General features: G+C 40.5%; 1 protein-coding gene across 5 annotated transcripts in view; it reads left to right on the forward strand.

The window, feature by feature from the left end:
* The window catches only part of LOC121871775 (globin-like), a 92,034-nt gene that overhangs the window by 67,456 nt on the left and 2,521 nt on the right, over positions 1-22,057 (forward strand). For all 5 annotated transcript variants that reach the window (XM_042374242.1, XM_042374240.1, XM_042374244.1 and 2 more), the window contains 4 exons: positions 2,141-2,228; positions 11,193-11,353; positions 17,301-17,406; positions 20,503-20,622. In XM_042374242.1, coding sequence (XP_042230176.1) covers positions 2,178-2,228; positions 11,193-11,353; positions 17,301-17,406; positions 20,503-20,622 — 438 coding nt within the window. In that variant the 5' untranslated portion in view covers positions 2,141-2,177. The remainder of the gene's footprint in view (positions 1-2,140; positions 2,229-11,192; positions 11,354-17,300; positions 17,407-20,502; positions 20,623-22,057) is intronic.

Consider the following 22,057-nt stretch of genomic DNA (forward strand, 5'->3'; position numbering starts at 1 on the left):
TAAATATCATAACCTTATCAGAACGATAGGATTTTATGTTTTCGAAACACAATACTCTGGGATTCAAGTTTGGTTTATTTCGCTAGTGGGAGTCAGTTGCCCTTAAGTCGTGCGGTATTGTTGGTTCTCAGGGGAAGGGGAACTCAAGCCTCGGCAGCCTAATATAGTGCCCTCAGGTGTATGTACAAAGCTTCCGTCAAGGCTCTGTGTCTTGTTCATAAATGAATAAGTGGTAAAGTAGTCTACCTCACTCTCTTCTCCGACCCTCCGTTTCTACTATTACCAGTACTACCATTTTTAATTGCCTCCAACCTCCCCTTAGCTCCTACTGCCACTATTAGTACTACTACAACGACAACTACTACTCCTACTATTATCTTTCCTCCTCCTCTTACTACAACTAATAAAAATATTATTATTATTATTGTGGCTACAGAAGCACTTTACACAATGAACTTTTTGAGACATGGTTATGGTCCGTCGTTGAAACATGAGTCACAAAAATTTTTAAAACGTGAGTGAGTCTGACTGAGTTTTCACGAATCACTATGACATATTTGTTGATGATGTCAAAGTCATGACCGGTGCTCACCAACCTACGTTTCACTGCTTGGAAATTTTTTTAAACTTTCCTATATTTAATCGTGGAAGGACATCCGGTACGATATTACATAACATCTTGTAAGTAATATTTTTTTGTGTGTGTGTGCACTGAAGGACTCGTAGTTTGTAGGTGAAAGCTTATTATTTTCCCCAAACTGGCTTGTGAGACACTTCATGAACTATATATAGTAAAAGTGTTTTGAGTTTTGGGGATAAACCAGAACGAAAGATCAAATAGTAGTAGTAGTAGTAGTAGTTGGAGGAAGACGAGGAGGAAAAACGTTAATAAGAAATGTGGACACCGTGAGACAGACAGACAGACGGACATGGAGGCTCTTGGACGCTGCTAACATGCACGACTTTAGACAAATCACTCCCCCCCCCAGAAGCTTACGAGTCACACACCCGTATAAGAACTACACTCTTCTTAACAAGCTAATGATATATGCTCCAGTGAACGGGATAAATAACTTCGAGGATGCTCTGAAGTGAAGCCTAGTTTTAAATGCTCCAGCGTAAACTGTCATGATATTTATACGTCACGGTCCTTACGTCTGTTTGTGTCTGTCTGTCTGTCTGTGTTTGTTAGTTTGTCTGTGTTTATCTGTCTCAACATTTTAATTACTAATACGTGTCTCTCCAATCACCATGTTAACTGTAGGTCGGTCATTGTTAATCCCCTCTCTCCTCATCATCATCACCTCTTGTTCCTTTTCCCCGTCCCCTTCCTGCCTCTCTCTCCCCTTTCCCCTACCCTATACCCTTCCCTACACCTCTTCTACCCTTTCCTCCTTCCCCTACACCCTTTTCTCCCACCCCCTACATCCCTCCTACTCTTTCATCTACCCCCCTCCCTCTCTCTCTCTCTCTCTCTCTCTCTCTCTCTCTCTCTCTCTCTCTCTCTCTCTCTCTCTCTCTCTCTCTCTCCCCCCCCCTAGACAACGCGTTTTCTTCCATTTTTCATGAGATTATTTTTGTGTGTGTCTCCGCCCCCATTATCAGGCTCCGTTATCGGTTTTCACGGATTTTTGTGGACTAAGTCTTAACGGGGAACGGTGAGGAAGGGTCGTGCGAACCTGGTGTCTGAACAGAGGAACGGTGAGGAAGGGTCTTGCGAACCTGGTGTCGGAACAGAGGAACGGTGAGGAAGGGTGGTGCGAACCTGGTGTCGGAACAGAGGAACGGTGAGGAACGACAGGTATATCTAGTTAAAGTTACCCATTTGTCCAGTGTGTGTTGAAGTGGTCGGTCGATGATGTTAGATTCTCCACTTATCGGATTTTACTCAAATTATAATAATATCAGCCTCGTTAAGTTTGTTATTATTGAGGCATTTCAATATTTGTAATGCAACAGCGACCTCCTTACTACAGCGACCACCCTACTACAGCGACCACCCTACTACAGCGACCAAACTTCTACTGCGACCTCCTTACTACAGTGACCGCCCTACTTTTAAATATTGTAGTATTGATAATATTAATATGTATAATATTATGTATTTGTAATAATGGTGTGTGTTGTTGTTGTCTTGCAGGTAGCGGGCGTGAGAGAGGCGGGCGTGGACCGGAAGGATGGGGGCCGTGCTCAGTGTGATATGGGGGTGGTTTAATCCCTCCTCCAAGGTCAGTGTCATTTTCTGCTTCACCTCACACACACACACGGGGGGGCAGAAATTAGAGTGAGAGAGATGTATATGTATATCGAGTATTAATGGAAGTAGATATGCATAATGACCCACTACACCTCAGACACCTCTTCCCAGCAATTCTTTGTGTGTGATGTTCTCTTACTCGCTCGCCCACTCACTCACTCAACCTGGGTGTCTTTCTATTGGCCTTCTCTTGGCGTAAACAAACTCTTAACAGTACCTGAACAATGGGACAATCTTGTTCCATCATGGCTTGACTTTATCCCTCACCTATGTTTCCCTCCTACCATACCCACACACCTCCCCCTCTAACCTCCACCATACCCCCACCCCGCCCCCTCTAACCTCCACCATACCCCCCACCTCCCCTCTAACCTCCACCATACCCCTCACCCGCCCCTCTAACCTCCTCACCCTCTACCCTGCCCTCTAACCTCCACCATACCCTCACCCCCCTCTACCTCCAACCTCCTCTAACTACCCTCCCCACCCCGCCCTCTAACCTCCACCATACCCCCACCTCCCCTGCTCACCATACCCACCTGCCCTCTAACCTCCACCTACCCCCACCGCCCCCTCATACCCCCACCTGCCCCCTAACACCCCCCACCCTGCCCCCTCTAAGCTTCATTCCTGGAAAAGGTAAAAATTTCCGAGAGAAAATTTTTGCAGCGCGAATAAACCTGATGAATATTTTTTAAGGGGAAAGTGACAACAACATCCGCCACTATTCACCAGCACAGAGGTGGAAGATGCTAAGGAGCTCGTGTATAAAGCCTGGCTGGGTTGTCAATAGTAGTTTCTCGTGGTGTAAAAGATATTAAACGAGGATTTTTGTGTTTTGTTTACGCCTCTTAGGTACCAAACCCCCACTTTCTTCACCTTTTGATTAACTATCCTAATGCTAACGTAATTTATCCCTCCCCCCCTCCCTTAGCGTTAAGATATGTAAATCATCAGGTAAAATAAGCCGGAGTTTCTAATCTTCGTGTTGTAGCTCCATTGTTTATGTGAGTAATAAAAACGTAACTTACAACTTGATACAACATTACATTTTATTTATCTTAGTTGTTTGTGTGGTATTCATTTGTTTTTTTAATTGTTTATATATTTACGCATTACATAAAGACTATTTTTCCCAAGATGTCATCAGCATATTATGGCGTGGTGTCTGCTACAAACCTCAGGCTGTTGGGATACCTGAAGATTAACACCCTAACGCATCCTGTGGCGTTAGGTTAGGTTAGTTGACGCTAGATTGGGTTACGTGTTGTTAGTGTTAAGGATGTCTAATCATCAGGTGATCCTACAGTTATGTATTAAAAAAACAAACATCACCTCACCACGATATTAATTACTTTGGCAAAATGTCAGGTGAAATATTTTGAAATCGCGAAGCAAAATCCATTTCGTGAAGGATTGTGCGCTAGTCTCCATACTCAGCTGCAAGTCCTCAGGTGGGGACTGGGGGAGTTTGCCTTAGTCTGGGGACGAGGGGCTAGGCTGGCCGCGTTCAGTTGTGTGACTCGTAGTACTACTTCTTCAACTGAACGGCAGCCAAGTCGGCGATTCGAAGTTTCTATAACGCTATGAACTCTGCGACTTGCTGAGGTGGGTCGCTCCGTAGTACCGAGACGTTTATAAAAAAGAAAGATGGTGACTGGAGGAGCAGCAGTACATTGCGGTGTTCTGAGGTTTAGGATAGCTTGTGCACGGTAAGCCATTATTACCACAGGACACCGCTAACCCCGCCCCCGCCCCCCCCACTCCGTGATAAACATAGTCATGATAGCAACCACCCAATTTGGTTTATGTAGTTATGTAGGACGTAACTGAACGCAACCCAGGTCTACTTAAGCGTAGGTAAGTGGAGTTTTAGCTGACGTCAGGTGCGCCAGTCAGCCCATCAACCCGCTTGGATCTGTCTGGTATAAATAAATTACTCGCATAACATTTAATTGAAGGCCTTTACCTATTCCTCTGTGCATGGTGTCGGATATATAAGAACACCCAAGAAATAAGCTTTAATATTGACCCACCTGAGGTCATATAAGAACACCTAAGAAATAAGCTTTAATATTGGACTACCTGACGTCAGCTAAACTCGACCTACCTGCCTGCAAAAGCTAGGATGTGAGGGCAAGTTTTCATTTATTTTACATTTATTGTCAGCTTATCTTTAATAATTTAATACCTAAGCTAAAGTAACATAACCTAACCTAACATAACATTACTTAAGCTAACGTAACACGACCTAAGATAACAATATAACCTAAGCTAACGTAACATAACCTAAGTTGACATAATGTAACAAGCTAACGTTACATAATCTAAGCTGACATAATGTAACCTAAGCTAACGTTACATAACCTAAGCTGACATAATGTAACCTAAGCTAACGTTACATAACCTAAGCTAACGTAACATTAACCTAAGCTGATGTTCTTACAATCCCAGTCCAGAGGAAAAAATTTCTAACATTCCCATTTAAGGTGAAAAACGGAAACGTGTGGATGTTTTCAGGGTTGCAGTGGTGAATGTCCCGCCTGCTTTATTTGTAAGAGTTCCCTTATGCTCATGACTCGGGCAGCGTAACTATTAGGTCAATACCATGTACATGAGAATGTCTTTTCCTGACAGTGTCCTCAGAGTGAAAAATAAAAGCCGCGAAAAGTCTTTGTATAAACTAAGTGTGTCCAATGTCTGCAAAATTGCCTTGAAAAGTAAATGAACGCCCCTTCATATGTATTGTGTTAAGCATTAGCGATTATCGAAAAAAAATATCTTTAAGTCTATGGACAAGACGATGAATCTTCCCTGGCAGGAATATATAGTAAATTCAGTCGACATGATTAACTCGGAAATGGTCGTTCCTTTATTAGAAATCAATTAATATCTAACTCGAGTTCAGTAATAAAAAAAGACCATTCCCTCGACGCGAATATATAGATTATATTTCAAGGAGTCTTTTATCTCAACAAATCATGGTAGTGGTGGAACCGATACAGGGAGACGACCAGACAGTTGAGGTTGTAGGCTCAATGGCTTCAATGCTATTGGAGGTGACCGTCGTGCCACCTGACAACCTCCTCACCACACCAACCACCTCAACAGCTTCAATTGGTCTAAACTCACTGAAGCAACTACCACTTTGAATCGTGTTCTCTTCATGGACCCTTGTCAGCTGCTCCCCGCCACCTGCATTTTTCCGCCTGCCCGATCGCTTAAGCAGTGTGCCACTCATGAAAAAAAATCTTGGAAGATTAGTGTCTGAATATTTCAAGATTGATAAAAAAAATTCAAGGTATGACAAAATAAATAGTTACAAGTATATCAATTTTAATCCATACTATTCCATAAAATATACAGTACGATACGAATAGGCACACGTCTTGATATTCTCAGTATAAAAGAAAATGAAAACATTCAATGGTTGGAGGGAAGACTTAACTAAAGTTTAAGTAAAATCACCCCCAAAATTAATCTTATTATATATACAAGTATACCTATAGTACTGATGCATACTACTTCACAAAATTTACAAATATATGATATGAATAGGCAGACAATATTCTCAGTATAACAGAAAACGAAAAAAATTACTTGTTAGTTGGAGGTAAGACTAAATAAAAGTTTAAGTAAATCACTGAAGAAATTATTCCTATTATATATACATAATAATGCAAGTATACCTATAGTACAGATGCAGGAAAAGAATAATCACTACAAGAATGTCTGTATTTCAATATTTTCCTCTTCATTATCAGAATCTGCTGCTTGAATGGTTTCATTTTTTCTATATACTCAGTGTATCTCCGATGGCAACGTCCTTGTTTTAAATCTTCTAATGTATACTTTCATAGAACCCATGAATAACACTTACTCCCTTGGCGAGAAATAGCCTGCTTAGCTAATAGCCCGTTTGCTACTGTTCTACATTTAAGTCGATTTGTCTACTTTGGTTTCACCAAGTTGACCTATGAAAACACTCTACACAAGCTGATGAGTGTGGGAGGGCAAGGAGTCCACACAAAAGTTCCGACAATAAACCAAACTTGAACTTATCATTCCCATCTTTATCAGACTTTAGCTTGCACCAAAATGTAGGAATTTCGAGGGTGAGCCATGGGATCAATTACCTCTTTTGCAAAGTTACGTCGTAGAGAACCAACGCCAGCCTTAGCCACTGGGCTGGTGTCCGTGAGTCGTGAAATCGCGTCGTGTTCCTGTGCATTTTATGTCTAATTTGGTTACAGGGGCTGAATCATGGCCTCAGGGCGACCAAATTACTTACCTAATTAAATGTGAAACAAGATAACATTGTCATTTTTAAGTTACCGAGAATTCGTAAAATATCAAGACAGAAAATTAATGAGAAAAAGTGAAAAAATAGTGTATTTTCTTTCAAGAATTTGACAGTTTTTAAATTTTTCTTTCAAGCTTTCAAGGTTAGGGTCCATTTTTTAAGATCTTGAAAAAATTTTCAAGCTGGTGGCATCACTGCGCTTTAGTTTTTGACCGAGGCCAGAACATACTCGTATATTACTAACATATTCTTTTTTTATTAACTGTGTAATAGTTCATTATTAATCATTGTTTTCTAGTTTAAATCATTCACGTATGATAAAAATAGCAACGTTTTAATAATCACATAAATTCTACGTATAGCCTGACAAGTAATTTTATACAGAGATATTTATATGAGGTTGAGTCACGTCGGATACCGTCAGTCGCTGAGGCAAAATGTTTAGCGTAACTGTGCATAACAAGTGTAGGACAAAAGCCCCCTAGGACTAAAGTCCCCCAGGAGAAATAATAAGAATTTTTAAAATAATTACTTTATTTTTTTTACAGTTTATGAACACTTATCTAACCTAAACACCAATTCTAAGTACAGCTCTTTATTATTCACTCAATGACACAGACACATTAATAGCACATTTTATTTACGTTACTAGACACTGACTCTCGGACATAAACCTGAAATGGATACACTTCCCACCGTAAGTAACTCACCCTATGGATAGCTCTGACAATAACTCACATGTGACCTGAGGGAGGCCCAGCGGGTGCTGCGAGACGATGACACCTATGGGAGACTGCCAGCTGGAGACGCGGTGCTGGGAAGGGAAGTCTCCCTCCCGACCTCGACTAGTTACGAGCGTGACTCCGTCATCTGTCTTCAGCGGTGTGAAAGTAACTGCTGTGGAATGGGCTGGTGCTGGGGAGGAGCTGTCGCCTCCCCCCTGTTACAATGATGCTCCGAATGCTAACAATGTGAATGCCGCGGAGTTTTTTTTTATTTTTTTTTATTTTTTTTAGGCATATTACCTACGTGGACCTTAAGCTAAAATACTCTCTCTCTCTCTCTCTCTCTCTCTCTCTCTCTCTCTCTCTCTCTCTCTCTCACCATATCTAGGTAATGGTATAGGTCCCCATGAGAATTTTCCAGATGCAACCCTGGTTTTAGTTTAAGTCTACCAGTTAGATATATTGCGTCATCAGTTATGAGGGACAGTCAACTTGCGAACCCTTGAGACTGAGGATGGTCCCTCCCCCCCATCACACAGGTCCTCACTCTTGGCCATACTTAACGTGCCTAAATATCCGTCACAAAATTACACGATTTGAAAACCGTGAGTAAAAGCATTCCTAAAGAGTTATGTCGTGAATAACCTTATAAATCATTTTTTATTATATAAATAAGAGAATTCAGTTTACATGCTCGCCTTAATCCGTCTTTAGTGCTCTCTGGGACAAACGGAAGCACGGCAAGTTGACATTAACTCCCAAATGGAATCATAACTAAATTGAAATCAGTTATATTATCTGATGCAGTTTGGCATTAACCTGAAGTTAACTAAATCTGTTGAACGAGTGACAAAGGCCGTTTACCTCTAGGTACTCTGGAGTGAGTTGTATCTACGCTTTAGTTACATACACCCAGCGAGCCGACATACACGTGATGTGGAAATAAAAAGTATTGCTCAATGTAAAAATTATACTAAATTGTTTCCTGTTTGCTTGTTGAACAACTTCGTCAACAGGTGGTAGATGGTCGCAGTGATGATGACACGTTACAGGATGCATTTTATATCATACCAATATTTTCAAGCGTTAGACCACACTTTTTTTCTTTGTAAGATGACCTCGCAGGGAACAGTAATAAAATACAACGTGCTTAAAAAATATTAGACAAAATATGTACATTTTTATATTAGAAAATGCCATTATTATGGTCTGAGAGCTATAGGATTAATGTGAACAAAAGAGGAAAAACTCCAGCGATGGTGTGTGTGTGGGTGTGTGTGTGGGTGTGTGTGTGTGTGTGTGTGTGTGTGTTTTCAATCTGGAGACTGCCAAAAGTTGAGGCAGGAGCCAGAGGGAAAGATGAAATAAGGTTGTCTTTCATCAGAGAAGGGCGGCCCCACTCTACCAACTTTCTGGGAAGCTCTTCCATCAATGGGCCGAGCTCTCCTGCCTGCCTGCCTGGCTCAGTTAGGGGTGACCCAGTTTACGGCCGCTACTCACAGCACGTTTTAATCCCGCATTGGTAGTGGAAGTGGTGGTGATGGTGGTGGTTGTAGTGGTAGTGGTGATGGTGGTGGTGGTGAACATAAAACAATGTAGTGGTGATAGCATTTAATTGGTAATTGTGATAAATAGTGGTAATTGGTGATGAGTAGTTGTAATCAGTGGTGATAGTGGTTGTAGTGATAGTGGTGGCTGTGATAATCGGTTGTAGTGGTGGTGTTTGAGTGTTTGTGATGGTGGTTGTAGTGTTTGTGATGAGTGGTAGCACACCTGTGATGGTAGATTTGCTTTAGTGATGTGATGGCTGTGATGGTGAGGTTGTAGTGGTGGTGTTTGTGATCGTTGATTTGATGATGGTGGTGGCTGTGATGGTGGTTGTGGTGGTGTTTGGACATTTTGTGATGGTGGTTGTAGTACATTGGGTGTTTTGTGATGGTGGTGGCTGCGTGGTGGTTGTGGTGGATGTGGTTGTATTGATGTTTTGTGGGTAGTTGTAGTGGTGGTGTTTGTGATGGTGATTTGTGATGGTGGTTGTAGTGGTGGTTGTTGGTGGTTTGTTGATGGTGTTTGTGATGGTGGTGGTAAGTGATGGTGGTTGTAGTGGTGTGTTTGTGATGGTGGTTGTGGTTGTGGTGGTGTTGTTGTGATGGTGTAGTGGTGGTGGTATTTTGTTTGTGATGGTGGTGCATGAGTGTGGTGTTTTTGTGATGGTGGTTAGTGTTTTGTGATGTGGTGGTGGTGGTGATGGTGGGTTCTTAGTGGTATTTGGAAATAGTGGTTGCAGTGGTGGTGTTTGTGATAGTGGTGATGGTGGTTGTAGTGGTGGTGGTTGTGATGGTGGTTGTAGTGGTGGTGTTTGTGATGGTGGTTGTAGTGATGTTGTTTGTGATGGTGGTGGCTGTGATGGTGGTTGTAGTGATGGTGTTTGTGATGGTGGTGGCTGTGATGGTGGTTGTAGTGGTGGTGTTTGTGATGGTGGTTGTAGTTTATTTAGATCCTCCTGTAATGCATTTGCATCCTGCCCTGAATTAATTTGCCGCCCTATTTTGGTGTCATCCGCAAACTTGCTTATGTCACTGCTGATCCCAGTATCTAGATCGTTTATGTAGATTATGAACAAGAGTGGGCCTAGTACTGACCCCTGGGGAACCCCACTGGTTACACGGCCCCACTCAGATTTAACACCATCTACGCTGACCTTCTGTGTTCTATCGGTGAGCCATGATTTTATCCAATTTAAAACTTTCCCCTCGATACCATGAGCCTTAATTTTTCTGAGAAGCCTCTGATGCGGTACTCTGTCAAATGCTTTGCTAAAGTCTAAGTAAATAACATCGTTTATAGAAGAGTATAGACCTTGGTGGAGACAATTGCAACCATGCATAGATACAGTGAGTCGACCTCCAGCCCAGGAGAAGGCACTCACTGTAAGAATGACTACTCGTGTATATCTGACTTCAATGTGGTAAAAGTGTAAATAAGGCAGCTGCTGAGATTGCAATGACGCCAAATCCATTACCAAGGTCAGAAACACTACCGGAGACTATTTCCGGTTTAAAGGTCACGTACACAGACACTTTCCTCAAAAAGAGAGTTGAGTTTAACTTTCTTAAGACCCATCAACCTGTGGCACTGTTGCATAAGAACTGAAGGATCGACCCGGAGGATTACATGTTTAATACAAATGGCTACGACTCATTTAAGAACCTTTCTGAGGCAACCTGTAAGAAGGGTGTGGTTATTTAGAGCCAGCCAGGTGAGAGTACAAGGAAGTGTTTTGAAGAATGGATGTGGTATAAAATTAAACTGAAGGAAAGAGACGCATCCATTGTTGGGTGTATTTACAGGTCCACGTACTGTAGCTTCTACTCAACCATAAAGGATCTAATTAAAATAGCAAAAGTCGTCCTCTCATGTCAAATAAGCCCCCCCCCCCTTTTTTTTTATTTTATTTATTTATTTTTTGCTTAAAATTATTAGTTTACGTAAAGAAAACGCACGCACCAAGATTACAGGTTATATAATTCGAGAATCCTGGGATGACTTTTTTTTTATTTTTAGGGATTTGTAGGAATATTACCTCCGCGGAGGTATAGTATAGTGGTTGCTGGCCGGAGACAGTTTATCAGGTGTTGTGATGCTCACCGTTTTGGTATTAAAATTTATTAATTTAATTTTGTTTTTAGTTATCTAGTACATATATATATATATATATATATATATATATATATATATATATATATATATATATATATATATATATATATATATATATATATATATATATACTGTATATCATACCGCCATTTATCAATCTTTGTGCACCTTGAATGTCTTTGCACATGCTGAACCAATATGAATTTCTATGGGAATTTATTACACCTAAATATGGTGGTGTTGGCAGGTGATGGCACTGAAATTCGCGGAAGACGGAGATCTGGGACCTGAGGCTGACGTGCCCAACCCTACCACGGGCCTCACTCTACGACACCGCACTGCTATGGTCAGGACCTGGGACCTCGTTCGACCTGACTTGAAGACCCACGGTATTTACTTCTTCCTCAGGTCAGTCATTCCTCCCATGTTCGTCGTCCCTCCCTTCCTACAACCCCCCTTTTAGTCCCTGTTCCTTCAGTACTTCTTTAACAAATACTATATTTGTTAAAATTATGTTGAACCTTAGAAATTATACATGGCGGTGGTCTTCTGAACCGTTTGTATGGTTCCTACAAGGATGCAAACAGAATCCAGGGGAAGCTGGTTGTTTCTCCGTTGACATGTATCCCCGTCAAGTCGGTTCCCCGTCACCACCAACCAGGCTGGCCTGTTATACATCAATAGTGCCTATACAAATATGCAGATGTTAATCGCGTATCAATGTGTACACAGGCTATATGTGTACAGGAGACGGTAAGTCTCTCTCTCTCTCTCTCTCTGCAAGAGACGTTAAAAGCACATTATTATTAAGGTTGTATACAGTAGACATTATTTTGTTTTACAGACGTTAAAAGCGCGTCATTGCGTCTGTGTGTACAAGTGACGCTAATAGTGCCTGTGTGTACAGGGGACGCTAATAGTGCCTGTGTGTACAGGGGACGCTAATAGTGCCTGTGTGTACAGGGGACGCTAATAGTGCCTGTGTGTACAGGGGACGCTAATAGTGCCTGTGTGTACAGGGGACGCTAATAGTGCCTGTGTGTACAGGGGACGCTAATAGTGCCTGTGTGTGCAGGGGACAGGGGACGCTAATAGTGCCTGTGTGTACGCTAATAGTGCCTGTGTGTACGCTAATAGTGCCTGTGTGTACAAGTGACGCTAATAGTGCCTGTGTGTACAGGGGACGCTAATAGTGCCTGTGTGTACAGGGGACGCTAATAGTGCCTGTGTGTACAGGGGACGCTAATAGTGCCTGTGTGTACAGGGGACGCTAATAGTGCCTATACAGACAGTACAGGTGACGTTAATGGTGTATCTACTTATATTTTAATATCCCCCTTGTAACTTTTTTATCGCCTCCCTTTGTGACTTGACATGCCTGATTATAATATACCCAGAGTTCTGCTCTTTCACCTACTATTTTTTTAATTGTTATCAATGATTTACTTCACACTTCTACTAATTATATTCCTTTTTACGCTGATGATTCTACTCTTCACTCTTCTCAGTTTTCCCTCCCCCTAACTCTCAAACTAGATCTGTTTCATCTCCGAACTTTCAACATATACATCGATAATAAATAGAACTAATACAATCTTACTCTTAATCTTTTTTTTAAATACATTTACAATGCTTCTCTAACCCAGCGACAAGTACCTGCTGGACAACTTTAACGTAATTAAATAGATGTCTCGACTTTTATATCGAGGATGTATCTCAGATTCTGAAAAGATTTAACGCCCTTTAACCGTACTGCTCCATTATTTGAACTCACAGCATTGGATCCCAGAAGTATTATGGATAAAACTGTCCCCTCCATTAGCATCTCACTGTCCAGAGCGATATTAGTGTTTGGAAATTTTAGCCTTAAGTTAACAGTTTAAAGAAAGGTTATGATAGACCTTTGTTCATGTTCTTGGGAAATTTCATGAAAACAAAGGTGAAAAATAATTCTTTGAACATTGTCTCATTAATTGAAATGCTTCATGTCAAAAGAACCTTCACCAATTCATCAGACAAGTTTGAAGTTATAGGTAAAGCTTATGATAGAAAACCAGCATGGGTACATCACATACAAGTTTATGAATATTCCATTGCTATAAAAATTTTGATAATGTTGCTTAATGCATTTCATAAAAATTACCTACATATGCATAATTATATAACATACTGGAAAATTAAATGAGGGTAATTTTGAGGGAATCTATGGAACTTTTGGCAATTAGACTTGGCATTATTGAAAAGACATTTAAATCGTGATCAGCTGAATGGCCTTAAGTAATTAGTGAATATAATAATACAGTATATACAAATTCGATCCACTGATTCAGAGATAAAAGTGGTAAAAATATCGTTTAGGTCATGCAGCTAATTTTAGGACTTTAAGTTTTGGAATCAGTAGTTTAGACAATTCTAAGACAATTTTCTTCTATAGCCTTTTCATGGGAAATTTTTATTTTTCGAGTATTTTAATCAATAAAATTATCTACAATATTACAGGTACTTGTTTTAAGTGAGCAGGACTGTGAAGGAGATGGAAAATGTGGGGTAAAAAAAAAAAAAAAAAAAACCTAAGGAAAATCTGACCTAACTTTTCTTAACCTTTAAAAATCCTAAAATAAAAAAGGGAGCTACTATAGTATGCTGTCTACCGAACTGGAGTTTTATCTACCGAGATATTTACACTAGCATCCATTGGTTAGGTTAAGTTAGGATAGATTAGGTTAGGGTGAGTTAATATTTGCTAGTGTAAATATCCCAGTAGACTAACTGCAGCTCGGTAGACCACATACTATAGTAGCTCCAGTTCGGTAGACTGCATACTATAGTTGTGCCCCAAAAAGTTAACTTTCCTCATGTTTTTTGGTGTTTAGTAGATGATGGGGATATTATTTAGTAGATGCCAATGTCTAATTGACTTTTGAAAATGGGTTTTATAGAGCAAATCATCGTGTTAAATACAAATATGACCTTCATTGCTGTCGGAAATGAGCCGTTGTTGAGATATTGAAAAAAGTGGAAGGTCAAAAAATGGAAAAATCTGAAAAAATCTAACATAACATAACCCCTAGTGTGTGAGAAACTTACCTTAAGAGATACAGGAGGATAGAGTGATGAGACTTGGATGAATAAGTGGTGCAGTATGCTGTCCTCGTCTGTGTGATGTGCTTATAATTATACCGTCCATGGCGATCTACATGGTACTGACACTCAGAATTATTATTAATATTATTATTTTTTATCATATTCGCCACTTATCAGCTTAGTAGCCGTTTGGGCGGTCTATCCAGTGTTAGAACAGGAGGAAACCTGGTCAGAATTAGTGTAACTACCATCTTCAAGCCTCGGGTCTGAAACGCCTACTCGCGTTTTTAATTTTGACTTTGCATAGTGGCAAAACGCTTTTGGGTTGGACTTGACTTCACTCTCAACCAGCCTCTGGAACTCTTTTTCAGCCCTTCTACACTCTGACTTTGCTTAGTTCCTGGATCTGGCATACATTTTCCTATCCTGCTCATCGTTTGTCGTAATCCACACCTTGAATTTCTGGGTTTTCTTCTTGACTTTGTTGACTACCACATGGATCATGTGTAGCTGTTTCCTTGTATTTCTGGAGGCAATGGGTTTGGACTTGGGTATATATTTATCAATCGAATGGTTCACTTTACTGGCTATGATGTTTAGTGTAGTGTCTGTGTTCTTATACCTTAGTGAGTCAGGGCAGTGGATACTCCTCATCTCCTCCCTCATCCTGTCATAATTACTCTTGTAATATTTGAACCTTGGCCTGGTTTTCTCATGAACCAAGTAACAGTTAATTCTGAAGGATTTTTATGTGGTGACTGGTACCAACTGGGACTAGGTGTTCCAGCTTTGGCCACCATACCCTCCTCGTTAGTTATGATGAGGTCCAGAGGCTTGAGTGTTTGCTCTTTAACATGTTGGAACAAAAAATTGTCCCAGAGTTTCTACAAAAAATAGTAGCGGGGTTATTTAAATCATTTGCCGTGGTTTCATTTCTCCAGTTGATGTCGCCATAGTTAAAATCCCCATGACAAGGAGGCGGCCAGGGTTGAGAACCTTTGCATTTTCTATTAGGGCTCTTAAGTTCCTATGGTTTAATAAGCCACAGTTTAGGGACAAATCTAAGACACTTTTCTTCTATGATGTTTCCCCCGCAAATGATAGCTCTTGACCCGGGGCCCCACCCACTCCCCCCGGCATATGTAAGTCATTTGCGAGGGAAACTTCAAAGAAGAAAAGTGGGTGGTTAAATTTCTAAGATTCCCTGGATGACCAAAACAAAAATAATATCATTTTAGTTTTTATCATCTGAGAAATCATAGATATTTAAACTATTGGAATCAGTAGTTTAAACTATTCTAAGGCACTTTTCTTCTATAGCATTCCGGTAATTTTTTATGAATACACCGTTGTAAATTTTTCGTAGAAAATAAATGTAAAATGCCACAATTTTATTCTGTTTTATAGTGGACACTGTCGTATTAATGACAAATGTGTTAAAAAGTGTTTATTTAAAAGTTGAACCTAAACTAATCGAACCTAACAAATGCCTGCAAAATTGTTATCATATCAGAACTCACTGATGAAAATATAATAAGAATATAAACATCAAAACAGATACCTAGACCTTTTATTTTTCAACTGAGTTCTGCTGTAATTATAGTGTACACTCATATTTATCTCAGTTTAAGCTTCATATAGCATGCAAAAAAAATAATTTGTTTATCAATATTCTTGTTAAACACTTAATTTTTCATGTTATTGCTCTTATATCTTAACTTCATTAGTACAGAGACAGTCACACTCAGAATAAAAAATTCTTCTCTTACATTATCTTATTTAAATGTGAATTACAGTACAATGAAATAATGTTTCTGCATTTCCATGATGTTCCTATGGTTACTTTAATGGTCACTGACTCACTGTACAGTACTGTGCAAGTGAATTTCACACCTTCACTGTTCTTGTATTTCAAACTGCTCACACCTCCAGTGCATGTTATAAATGTTGTTCAACTGTCCTCCCACCTTGGAGTACTTTCTCCTTGCTTACTTTATTTCTTCTGTATAAAACATTTAATTCTTCAGGTGTAGAGTATAAAAGCTCATGGTAACATCACTGAATTAATTCCTCTTCTCTTCTATGTGGTACAAGGCACTGGTAAATTTAAGGACAGAGTGGGTACCTCCCTTCTCTCAATTTCTTGTCATATTTAATTTTTTCAGAATGGGTTTTGTTTTATTGGTTAATTTTACATCTCCAGACTCCTTTAGACCTTCTAGTTTATGGGGACCTGAGCAGCCCTCAGATCTCTGGCCAAACCTAATACATTGGGTCTTTAGTCCTTGACACTGTAAAACAATGGTATTTCCCCAACTTGAAATCCTGTATCCAAGCCTGCAAGGAAAATTCCCTGAGACTACATCTTACTGCATTGCTTGTCATGTACACTCGGAAACCATATTCTCTAGCCCACCTGGGTCGGTGCTGGAGGTTAGTACAGTATCCTTTCTGGACGGGAGCCCACTCTAACTATCATGAGGCAACACACGCACGAACACACACAGTCATAGTACAGCTGTATAGATGATATTATGTATAAATATTGTATATGGCATTTTATACTCTGCATTATCTTCATTATATATAAACACAAAGAAAAATTACCATAGGTTGTAGCTACGAAAGTATGAAAGGAAATAAACACTTCCAAACCACCCAGTGAATCCACACAACGTTTACAGCGCTTCCACCACACCCCATCTATATCTTTTATTTCCCATCATTCGCGTAACTACAGTATATGAAAAATTGTGTTTAATTTAACTACATATTTCAAAAACCTTAAATTACATGTGGATCAGCTACTCCTCATTTGACACACATATAGTGTAATACTTTGACCATCCCACTTGGGCACATGGAGGCCCACGGTAACTCACGTGATAGTTAGAGTGGGCCCCCGTCCAGAAAGGACACTGTACTAACCTCCAGCACCGACCCAGGTGGGCTAGAGAATATAGTTTCCGAGTGTACCTCTCGCCTTAATAATATCTAAAAGATATACTGTACAGTACTGTATGTTTACTTATGTATGAAAAAGGATGAATTGTTTGAGCTATAAGTTTCATGGTACAGTAACAGTGTTCCTTTGTGTACGAATTTGATTATAAGCATACTGTACGCAGAACATAATAAAAAATTCTAGTGTTTAAGACCATATTAAATTCTGGATTCAGCTAAATGTTAAGCTCTACATTTTATTCATACAGGAAGTAGTGAAATTGTCTTCTGTATTTTAACTTTTAACATTAATGTTCCTCCATCACAGGTTGTTCCGAGAAGAGCCACAGTTAAAGACCAGGTTCAAGGGGTTTATGAACAAGACAGAGGATCAGCTACGTGAAAACAAGCGTCTTGCAGCCCATGGCACCACGGTCAGTTGTCCCCACCTACAGACTCGCTCAAACCCAACCTAGTCCTCTCTCACATTTATTTATTCTGGGTGTGACTCATGCATTCACCCTCACACTTTCTGAAGTATCATCTAACACTTATATCAATTTCAGGGGTGTTTGTTCCACTCAATTCAGGCCTAAGAAATAATTTTCTTTATTTACCTAATGGCCACCCACTAGAGGTCGCTAAGCCAAAGGAAGGAGGCCTGTGTAGGATCCCTCCATTATTCTTGATAATTTTTTCAAGGGCTATTTTGAAGCCCAGTACTGTTCTTAAATCCACAGTTTGAGCTGGTAGACTGTTCCATAGGGCTACCAGCCTCTGTGTGAAGAAATATTTCCTTTATTTTCGTTCTTCATGATAACTTAGTGAACTTGTGGTTATGTCCCCTTTGTGTTGGTGGTGCATGACATCACAAAGAAACAGCTCTGGTTTATGTTTTCCATCGCTTTCAGGATTTTGAATGTTTCAATGTGATCCGCCCTATTGTGTCTTATCTGAAGAGTTGTTAGTTCCCCTCAGTCTACCTGGATAATTTAAATGATATACTGTAGATCCTGAATCATCCTAATCACTCAACAGAGTGTTGCACTTTTTCTAGAAAGGTTAGGTCCTTCTGAAGGTAGGGTTTCTTTGTCTGTATTGCTACAGTAATCCAGACTGGGACGTACATGAAATTTTTACAGTTAGAGGAGTATTTTCCTGTTTTTCTATTCAAAGGTATCCTCTATATTTCTCAAATCTCGATTTGCTTTTCTCACTTGTGCCACCTTCAGTGAATGATCTATCATAATGTCTAGATCTTTCTCCTTATCGACAGTATCCAGGAAAGTGTTGTTGACAGAATACAGCTCCTCCCCGACTTACGACCTACTCAACTTACGACCACCTGCACTTACGACCTGCCTCAGTCGTACCAAAATTTTGTCAAATTACGTATTTTCGAGCCCCAACATCAGTACACAGACAAAATTTTAATTTGTAATTCCCTTTAAAATGGCTGGCAAGCTTAAAAGTGAGAGTTTTGTGTTGCTGAGAAGAAAAAGAGACACCCATTTTAAATTTTCTATGTATTATTTAAGCATTTTCGACTTAAGACCATTTCGACTTATGACCTGGATTTGGGTCCCTAACCCCGTCGTAAGTCGGGGAGGAGTTGTAGATGTGATTAATGTTGTTATATCCTATGTGTAGGGTCTTGCATTTTGTAATGTTAAAGAGTACGTATTTGCCAGTGTCGAGACCATTTGAACAGCTCATTCAGATCTTTCTGCATTGTTGCCACATTGTCGAGACTTGTTACTTATCAAATATCTTCGTGTTTCCCCAAAACTTGACAGTGTACAGTAGTATGAACAATGAACACCTATTTACCTTTACATCACACTATCTACTACTGTACAGTATTTTCATACTCATTCCACATATTTCTTTTGCTACATTATCCCTAAAAAAATTAAACATCAGTAATACAGTCTCTCCTCGACTTACGACATATTCGACTTATGACAACCCGGACATACGACGGCCATGGTATTTTCGAGTCCCGACATTAGTGAGTGTGCTGTGTACTGACAAAATTTTTGTTTGTAATTCCCTTTAAAATGGCTGGCAAGCGTAAAAGTGAGAATCCTCGTGGTGCTGAGAAGAAAAAGGGACACCCATTTTAGAATTTCTATGTATTGTTTTTGCCTTTTCGACTTTCGACTTGGTCGTCGGGACGGAACCCCGTCGTAAGTCGAGGAGAGACTGTATTATTAATTCTGAATAACTTGAGTCAGTATATTGTATTTTTTATTCGACACTTCAAAAGAAAGTTTGATGACAGTGAATCTATGCTTCCTGTATCTCAGGTTCATGCATGTGTACATCAATACTATACTAACAGTACTCGGTACTAGAGTGTGCTATACTGATCTGAGGGCATACCATAAATAGGGGTCTGACCTGTAGATGAGAGGGGTCTATTGTCATTGTTAATTCTGGGAGAGCCAGAGTGTGACATTGGTTCTACCCTGTTTAATGGCTAATGATGTGATGGTATTGGTGAAGACTTTGGAGATGCATTTACTCAAGGTGTTTTAATTAGAGAAGAACTGAGTGAAGATCTACGTTGAGTTGTGCCGATGAGGAATTACCTGTGTTGGAAATGGAAAGCCAATCTGTGAATGAAGGGTGATAATTTCCTGAATTTTCCATATGAGAAAAAGGCAAGTATAGACTAGTAGGTATGGAGGACAACTGGGGGTGATATGGACCTTTACTATTGACTGAGAACAGAAGAGTTTACAAATGGGTAATAACTGCAGTAGTTCTGGATGGCAGACCCAGCCTTCAGAGGACCAGTCTCTGATGAAGTTATGGAGTCTGCCAAGGGCTTGAGATGCACATCTGATCCGATGTTGAATCACTTCATCGATGTCCGTGGTGGTGGACAGGTAGGAGCCGAGATACTAAAAGTGGGTAATATTAGAGAGGGTAGTACCATTAAGCGTGAGGACACACAGGACGGGCATCGATACATTCGCATGACCCCTGAAATGTGCAACACACTCTTCTGTACTGACTGTGTAATGTGTTTATTTTCTTCTTGACACTATCAAGTGTGCACATAGGGTTTACATTTTTTCACATAATTATACATTTCCCCATAAGCTTTACATTTTTAATTTCTCTTACTGTATCCATTACTTCTAACCTGCCATAGACATGGCTGGTCCCTATACAGTTCAATCAGTTGTAATGTTAACGTCTTTGTCCACTCAAATGGTGACCTTGACTCCAAAGGGTCACTGTTGGGAGGTGTAGGCAACGGCTCAACGTCCATCATTGCTTTTAACTTGCGCATCTGTGTGGTGTGGCAGGGACCCACGTAGGTGGCCCCGCAACTATTAGGCTTACACATAACTGCCCGGGAATGGTTGGTGGTTCAGTGTTGCCGTCTACACGAACACTGCCCGAGCACGGCTTCACTACCATGCTTCGAAAACATGCTCCGAGACTGATCGTGTAAACTAGCCCTTAGACCTGTCACCACATCACCCCTACATGACCTAACATTCTTTGTTTTCCAGGTGTTAACAGCGATAACCAGCATGGTTGACAACTTGGATGATGTAGGGGTGTTAGTGGAGCTCCTCCAGACAACTGGTGTCAACCACAAAAATAGAGGAATACCAAAACAAGACTATGATGTGAGTACAGTATGAGGGATATTTACTCCCTGTGTATAACATAAGCTGTTGATCTACTTACTCTATTCAGTCGGGGTGGCACTGGAGTTAATTAAAGGTGGGTCACTTGACTCTATATACTCTGGTAACCATCCACATGTTACTGGGAACCCCTTTTTAGGTTAATGTATTGGTTAGGAAGGGAAATGGAAAGAGATATTTTCCAAGTTAAATTTATTCAGCAAAGACATGATATGAAGTCATATGTGTTTGTCCTATTTCTAACTACAGATACCGTAGGGGAAAAAGGAGCTCACAATACACCCGTACGACTGCAGAAAAAACATTAAATACATGTTATGACGCCTCAGTCCAATACACTGCAGGGCCATCCAGAAACCTCCACACATTATCACACCCAATGCTAAAAACTGCTTGTGTTTCCAACACTGCTCACCAGCTGCTAAGAACACATTCTGATTGTCCAATCAGAGCCCATTTTTCCAAAGATTCTTCTGTTCCCTTTTCTGATTGGTTAGTTCACGGTCTGGGCGGAGCTATCCTCATGACACCTGACACAGGCCTACATCTGTTTTTCCTTGAGGCGGTGACTAATTGAGTCCATTCTTAAATTTCACAGCATATTTTGAATGTCCACTTCAATGAAGGCCATGTACAGTACTGTAGTACTGTACAAGTCACGACGCTGTTCTCTAAACTTTTTCAGAATCTTGTGGGCAACATATATTATGTCAGTGGTGCCACGTGATGGTCTAAAGCCACATTGAGTTTCTGGGAGGAAGGTTTCCGCTTCAGGAAGAAGTCTGTTTAGGAGGACTCGAGCGATGCTCTTGCCAGCTATAGACAGCAGTGAGATCTAGCAGTAGTTGCCACAGTCTGACTGGTCTCCCTTGTTCTTATAAATATTGACAATTGGGGCATCTTTAAGATCTTGGGGGATTTCCTCCTTCTCCCATATATTCTCCAGGAGAGAGTGGAGACAGCTGGGAAGCAAAGCTCCTCCTGCTTTATACACCTCAGTTGGGATTCCATCAGGCCCTATGGCTTCGTTATTTTTCATCTGCTTGATGGCAGTAGCTACCTCATCCAGGGATGGAGGATAGCCGAGATGGGTCAGCTCTGTATGCTGAGGGACCTGCTGGGTAGTCAAGACATCCACATCGGTGTTTCGGTTGAGTAGCGAATGGTAGTGCTCTTTCCAGCACTGACACATACCTTCATCTATAATTAGGGAGTTACCGTCAGATGAGTGGAGGGGGGCACATCTTTAGTAGTTGGGCCATATATTGTTTTAGCGGAATTGAAAAATTCACGCATCTTGTATTGATCTGCAAATTTTTGCATTTCACATGCTTTATCTTTGTTCACCAGTCATTCATTAGTTTGTGAAGTTCACACTGGACCACCACTTTCTTCTCATGGAAAGTATCGGCTT

This window comes from Homarus americanus, unplaced genomic scaffold, assembly GCF_018991925.1.
Source record: "Homarus americanus isolate GMGI-L3 unplaced genomic scaffold, GMGI_Hamer_2.0 scaffold39675, whole genome shotgun sequence".
In the NCBI taxonomy this organism is placed as follows: Eukaryota; Metazoa; Arthropoda; class Malacostraca; order Decapoda; family Nephropidae; genus Homarus; species Homarus americanus.